Genomic DNA, 7150 nt, shown 5'->3' on the forward strand with positions numbered 1-7150 from the left:
GACAGGAGTACTTTGGAATGATTAACCAGGCCAGCTGTGACCTCAAGGAGCTTAACCTGTTTTAGCCTTGGATTGTTGTTAATTTCTCTATGATAATGGATTGCTTATTTAAGTTTGAGATCTCAGCCATTCCACTACATTAGCACGGCATGATTGTACTGTTCCCATATGCGTCTAGCAAGAAGCAGTATGAGTGTAGTATCAAAAGGGAATGTACTTGGTTACTTAACGTAACCTCGGTTCCCTGAGATACGGGAATAAGTAGTGTGTTGCTAGCCGTGCTATGTATCTGAACAACTTAGATGTTGTTTTTCAATCAAAACAACCTGAGAATCCTGTTGTGAATACCCGCTTATATAGCCAGAACACTCTGGCCATTCTGGCGGGCTTTGGCAGGTTTGTCATGCTTTGTTGCCATAGGCTTGTGCAGCTCCACTGCCTAGCCATTGGTTCGTTTTTTTAATACTGTGCACGTACCACTGGCCATGCAGTTTCACTGAGTGAATGAATAAGGCTTCAGTTCAGGAGAAAAAATACTTAGTCTAGCAAGATGCTGTATTCCTATCTCATGGAACTGATGTTATATTAAATAACCGAGTACGCTTTTCTAGGTTTCTAGCCCTTACAGTTCAAAAGTTATTACCATATACATATAAGTGCAAACTTGGACAGTTGGTGGCACTACAGCGATTGAGTTTAGAGACTCCAAAATTGATGTGGTTAATGTTCAGACTGGCCTATAGCTGTGTGCCAATTTTCCCAAATTTGTAACAATACAGTTCTATGGGCTGCCATTTTCTCAAGTCAAGTGCCAAGGAAGTAGAAGAGGAGGAGGAGGAAGAAGAAGAAGAGAAAAACAAGAGCAAGAAGACAGTTACAACAGATGTCTATGCATCTTTGTTGCTTGGCCCCTAAAAACAAAACAAATAGAACTAAACTACATTAAAAAACCAACCACTTGCCTTATTAAAAGGAACCACATTATTGACATTAGTTATGTATGCTTTTCTATACAGATTGCTTCTTTTCTTTTGGACTGTATTAGACATCAATCATACATGTAATCTGTAAACTCCTCATACATGTAAAACAACCTCATGTTTTATGTTATGTTATAAACATAACTGAATTCTTCAGCTTGAAGATTATCAGGAAAACACTGAGAGGGAGTGTATGCGATCTGCAAGAGGAGGTTAATCTTTATTTTCTCTAACTCTCTTCTCCCCATTTCTCTCTGTCTCCTCTTAGTCTCTTCCTCTGACGCATACAGAAACACACGCCCATGGCCGTCCTCTTTCCCCAGCTGCAATTATCAACAGAGCGTTTTACTTCCCTAGGTTGAAGGCAGCTCTTTCCAGGACATATTGCGACTAAGACGCTACAGAGGTAAGACACAGCGCTATACATTCGCATGTCACATTCACACCAAAGCTGCAGTCAACTCAAAGTCAAGGGTTTTGATCGCTTTGTGTCACAGCAACACAGGGGACAGGTATGAGAGAAAATTTTGATAATAATCATTGAAATAAATCTGGATTAAGAATAGGGTAAAAAAATTACCAACATATGGCATCTGTTGAATTATGGTAGTGGACATTTATTATGCTTTTAAGTGTCAGTATTTAGATTTTTTAGTTGTATCGGTGTAAAAGTGTGATACTTTTCTTTTGCAGTTAGTTTCATTCACTGTCATCTATTTAGTCAAGGCAAAGTCCTGCTTACTGATCTTCAAAATGAGTTCATGACAGGGAAGGTAAAGTTCATAGTAAACAGTGACAGACAAATTCAAGTTTCAGGAACACATTTTAAATATGACACTGAAAAATGTGTTTGCAACAAAAGCTCTAGTTTCTGTATGCTAGTGATAAAGCAGAATGGAATGAGGGTTTACCTGTGCAGTGTTCAACTGACAGGATGAAAGGGTGTAACATACCCTAAGCCCCATAATAGACTGAATTAATACAACACAACAATATGACTGCTGTCATTGATTCAAGAAAAAGGACAATAGATCACCTTTTTACATGATTATTATGCCTAAAGCTTTACAAATAATTCCCACATTAATATTTAAAATGCAACTTTTGAAACAAACTATACAAAGTTTTATGTAAAAAAAAAAAAGAAGTACAGAATAGAATAGATTAGAATAGAACACTGACATTGTCAAATGTTAACAGAACATGTTATTAATGTGAATAACTACACTTGTGGATACTTGTGGATCAGCTTCATAGTGAGTAAATGAATAAAGAATTTTAATTTTTTGGTGAACTATCCATTTAAAGTCATATATTGTCTGCTGCATTTTGGATAAACTATTTAAAATTATATAGTAAAAATAAAATATGTGTTTTGTCATTGAGAAATGTTTTTTTTGTGTGTGTGTGTATTAGTATATTGGTATAATATGAGATTTAAAATGTGCAGTAAACTTTAAAATGTCAGCAAAACAAAAAAAGATTAATGTTTGGAAATTCTGTACAGCCAAAATACTTACACTATGGATGAATATGTTGTTATTTGTCAGAATTTAAAAAACAAGAGCCAAACCGTTTCCACAAGAGGAAAAAGTTCCATGCCAAACAGCGTCTTTTCTGGAAAAGACATGCGGAACATATTTAATCACTAGGTTGTTTTTCAATAGTTTTTGATTGATGTTTTAAACATTTGGAAAGCATAGAATTTTATACTTACTTTCTGGTTCTTTTTAAGTAGCATAGAAAAATTAACTGACACAGGAAAGTAAATATGAATAGACAATAAACAAGTACAAAAAAAACTATTTTTATAGGTTAATGCCCCTATTAAACAAGCATGTGTTTAGCAGATTGGCAGGTACACTCAGTGTTACGTGGAACTCCAAATGAGCATCTGGCATAAGTCAAGGACATTGCGGTTTAGAAATGCAAACAACCAGACAGACCAGCATTGACCACTTGACCTTCACCTAAAAAGTGGTGAGGGTTAAATGAACTCTCCCTCAAACCAGACAAATTATAGCAAATGTACAAATATACTACCATGGCTCAATTGCCACAAAGCTGCCCATACACTTTTATTTATATTATTTCATAAGCTACTGTATATGTTGAAATAGACAACAATGCTGCAGGCTGCTCGGATGTTGTTGGTCAGCTAAGCTACACGTCTGCAGGGAGTTTTCAGTCAAAAGTAGATGTTTTTGTGTTGAGTTGTGTATGATCTCAACCAAGACCCTCCTAAACACTTAATTAGTAAGTAGTAAGTAGTAATTAGTAAGTAATTAGTAGGATGGTTTTTGATCAAGCAGACTAAGTAACGTTCAAGATACAGTTAGTCAGAACAAAACATAGATGACACACTGAATAAACAATCGAATGAAAGAGTAAATTACAATGATAAAGCTTGCACAGACATTTAAAATTTAATCTGTTTGTGGATGTTTGGCTGTGCTTAGTCTTATGGCATTATGCAGATATTATTATGGACATATGTGAGTTTATTATCATGGACAGGTGTTTAATATTAAGATATACAAAAATCACATAACTCAGAATATTTGATAAATAAATGCATATTCCCATGAAAACCAGTTTGTAATGCAGAAACACAAGAGAAAAATAACTTGAACTGAATGCAGATAAAATATAATGTATTAGATATAAAATATATTTTTTTTATATAAATTCCAAATTTCTCCAATATATTTCTATATTTTCTGAAATTAGCAGTGAAAAATGTGTTTTGACAAATTGCTTTTGTTACTCTTTTATAAGTTGCTTTGGATAAAATCTCCTAAATGCACAAATGTAAAATCTAAAAACAATTTTTTTTTTTTTTTTTTGAGTCTAAAACTTAAAGCAATTCTAATTGGAAACAAATGGATGTGAGCAGATTTATTTATTTTTTTCTTACACAGATGAAAGACGATTTTTAGCTCTAACACAACAACAACAACAAAAAACACATTAGATGTGTAACAGGGGCGTAGCCATCGTTTCAGAAGTGAGGGGGACAGAAATCACACACACACACACACACACACACACACACAGACATATATATATATATATATATATATATATATATATATATATATATATATATATATATATATATATATATATATATATATATATATATACAGATAGAACATATCTCAAGCCTTAGTACGGGTTTGAAATTTAACTGTGTATATTGAATGTTTTTAGTGTGTTTTTGTTCTCTTTTTTATTGAAGGAAGTGAAGCTGCTGTGATGCAAGAAAAAAAATACTGAATCTGATGTGTTATATCATATTGTATAGATAAACTGTAAAAAAAAAATATATATGTATATATATAAAATTATTATATATTTTTTTTGCATTTTAAAGAATGTACTATTTCAGTCTCTTAACTTAAAAATGTCATGTTTCATTCAATGTTACTAGATTGTTCTGTTTGAATTATTTGTAAAATTCACTAGCAATATCTGAGTGAAAATTGTTTCAAAGTAAATCCTTTTTTTATTAAATTTTTGCAACTTTTTTTCTAATCATATTAAAAAAAAAAAAAAAAAAAAAAAAAAAATGAAATCAATGTTTATGTTTCTTTCTCTGTTTTTCTTTAGATCATAATGAGTGTTCCTTTGGGTTACGAGCATGACTATCATTATTATGAACATGATAATAGTTCCAACCACAGTGACTACGACTACAATGATTTTGCAGACTTCCACACAGTCTGCGACAAACAAGAGGTCAGGTCCTTCGCTGGGGTTTTTTTGCCAGTCATATACACCCTAGCATTGATCCTGGGCATGGCCGGAAACTCACTGGTCGTCTTAGTTTACCTTTCCCACAAACGCTTAAGAACACTGACGGACGTCTTCATCCTCAACCTGGCATTTGCAGACCTCCTCCTGCTCTTCACACTGCCCTTCTGGGCTGCAGATGCAGTGAATGGCTGGGAGATCGGCACAGCGGCCTGTAAGATCACTTCAGCTCTCTACACCACTAACTTCAGCTGTAGCATGCTGCTGATGGCCTGCATTAGCATAGACCGCTATCGTGCACTAGCCAGAGGCTCGGCCATCGCCAAGGCCCCAGCCAGGAACAATGCCCGCAGGCAGAGGATAATCATGTGCCTCCTGGTTTGGGGACTTGCCATTATCCTCGGATTGCCAGATATGGTGTTCTACATGGTGAAGACGCAGCACTCAAGTGGGCGTAATGCCTGCCGGGCAGTTTACCCACACAGCATGGCGCGGGAAGCTAAGGCAACTCTGGAAATTCTGGAAGTGTCTCTGAGCTTTCTTCTGCCTTTCCTGGTGATGATGTTCTGCTATTGCAGGGTTGGAATTGTGTTGAGTCAAGCAGCAACAGCGGGTGTACGTGGTGGTAGAAGATGGCGGGCATTTCGAGTGTTAATAGCAGTAGTAGGTGTGTTTTTGTTGACCCAGCTCCCCTACAATGTAGTAAAATTAGTCAGAGCCCTGGATGTAATTTACATTTTAGTGACGGAGTGTGAAATGAGCAAAAGCCTGGACCGTGCAAACCAAATCACTGAAAGTCTGGCCCTCACACACTGCTGCCTGAATCCTGTGCTCTACGTCTTTATTGGCTCGTCCTTCAAACTGCACATTTTGAAGCTCGCCAAGCACTGCGGGCAGACAGGAAGAGGGTACCGCCATGGCAATGAACAGCCCACCGTTGAGATCTCCCTTAAGTCAGGCACACAAACACAAACGGACTCTTCGTCGGACAATGAAGACACTAGTACATTCACCATATGACACAGCAATATCTTCAGCAATGAGTACTGCCAACTATATTACAGGACATTATTATTTTAATTGAAAGTTAAAGCGTTTAAGTAACTTTGACAATAATGTACAGTTATCATCTATAAAGTTCATTAAGTCTGAAATATATATATTTTTTTATGTGGTTGTGTGTATACAGTTGAACACAGCTTTTCAAAGAGTAATTTGATTAGATTTTTTGTTAACACACATGAACACAGGCACTCATTAGAATGTTTCATTTTTTGTTCAGTGTCTGCACTATTTCCACTCATTTAAACTAGAGTATATTTTAACTTGTCTCAACAATGCTCAACAATATGGGCATCTATTATAATTGTCACTGCCATATCCACTATGTAAAACAACAGGCCAAGTTTGTGTTGCCAACTGTGGGGAAAAAAATAAGGTGCATGTGTGAGCAAAGCATCCAGAGTATGTGTGGTTAGAAAAATCTGGCTGCTCTCATACAGTATGCATGTACTATGGTGCTGATGCAATTTACACCATATTAAACAGTGTACTCTAGCAAACACGTAAAAATCTAAGTAAACTTTGGCCTTAGGATTAATGCATTAACCCGAAACATTCCACTAAGACATCTTTGATGAGATCTTTTTAAATGTTAAAAGAACAAAGTATGCTGTTTATCAGAAGACTTGCATGGAATCTGAGCCCGCAGAATTCCATAGAAAACTTCACAGGCGGGTGTGTTTGTTTATTAAGTGTTTTGGATGCTGAGGCTTTCTTCTAACAAACAATAGTGTTATTACTCAGTTTTGAGAATAATATGTGGGCATATCTATCAGTTATCTTACTGACCATATACTGAAAGTGTAACTGAAACTCGGGGATCTTGTGTAGAAAAGATACCCTGCATACCAGACGTTGCATATTTGTATATTATATATCGCCAATGTAAATATATTTTAGATTAAAGTATACTTTATGGACTTGTATTGGAGTTTGGTTGCTATTTCCTGGTTTGTAATCACATATTTGCTTGCACCCAAAAGTCTGCATGAAAACTAAGTAAAAAATATGCACAAGTCACATGTACAGGAGATTATTCTTTAGACACAGGATAAAAAGTTGTAAGCGTGTGGCTTTGAAGGAGCATTTGTGAGTTAATGGGAAGCTTTTTATGACAGCACAGATGATATGTGGAAAGCAGATTGGAAAAAAAAATGTTCATGAACAACACAAGGTCAACCATATTTTTTATTTAAATGAGGGGAATTAAAAGATAAAATAAAAATGAAAGTTGAGAAATTTTAGCTAAAGGGTAAGAATTTTGGATACAGAGAAGAGCAAGTTAAAATGGAAATATTCTCAGACTATGCTTTCAATTGGAAATATTCTCAGACTATGCTTTCAATTGGAAA

At 35.5% G+C, this 7150-nt stretch overlaps 1 protein-coding gene across 2 annotated transcripts; it reads left to right on the forward strand.

Annotated features, from left to right (window-relative positions):
- The first annotated feature begins 1223 nt into the window (after positions 1-1223).
- Positions 1224-6724, forward strand: LOC127946056 (atypical chemokine receptor 4-like). Of its 2 annotated transcripts, none has more exons than XM_052542343.1 (2): positions 1224-1386; positions 4593-6724. In XM_052542343.1, the coding sequence occupies exon 2, from the start codon at positions 4599-4601 to the stop codon at positions 5754-5756; it is 1158 nt and encodes a 385-aa protein (XP_052398303.1). In that variant the 5' UTR covers positions 1224-1386; positions 4593-4598; the 3' UTR covers positions 5757-6724. The 2 variants fall into 2 exon arrangements, with proteins under 2 accessions (XP_052398303.1, XP_052398302.1); XM_052542342.1 differs by lacking the exon at positions 1224-1386 and adding an exon at positions 1393-1492.
- Positions 6725-7150: the final 426 nt, after the last annotated feature.

Source organism: Carassius gibelio, chromosome A24, assembly GCF_023724105.1.
Source record: "Carassius gibelio isolate Cgi1373 ecotype wild population from Czech Republic chromosome A24, carGib1.2-hapl.c, whole genome shotgun sequence".
Classification (NCBI taxonomy): Eukaryota; Metazoa; Chordata; class Actinopteri; order Cypriniformes; family Cyprinidae; genus Carassius; species Carassius gibelio.

Bases quoted from the DNA above. Each gene is read 5' to 3' on its own strand.
- LOC127946056 (XM_052542342.1), top strand. From the start codon at position 1,412: ATGTCACATTCACACCAAAGCTGCAGTCAACTCAAAGTCAAGGGTTTT. The intron at 1,493-4,592 runs GTATGAGAGAAA...GTTTTTCTTTAG, and splicing joins CACAGCAACACAGGGGACAG to ATCATAATGAGTGTTCCTTT.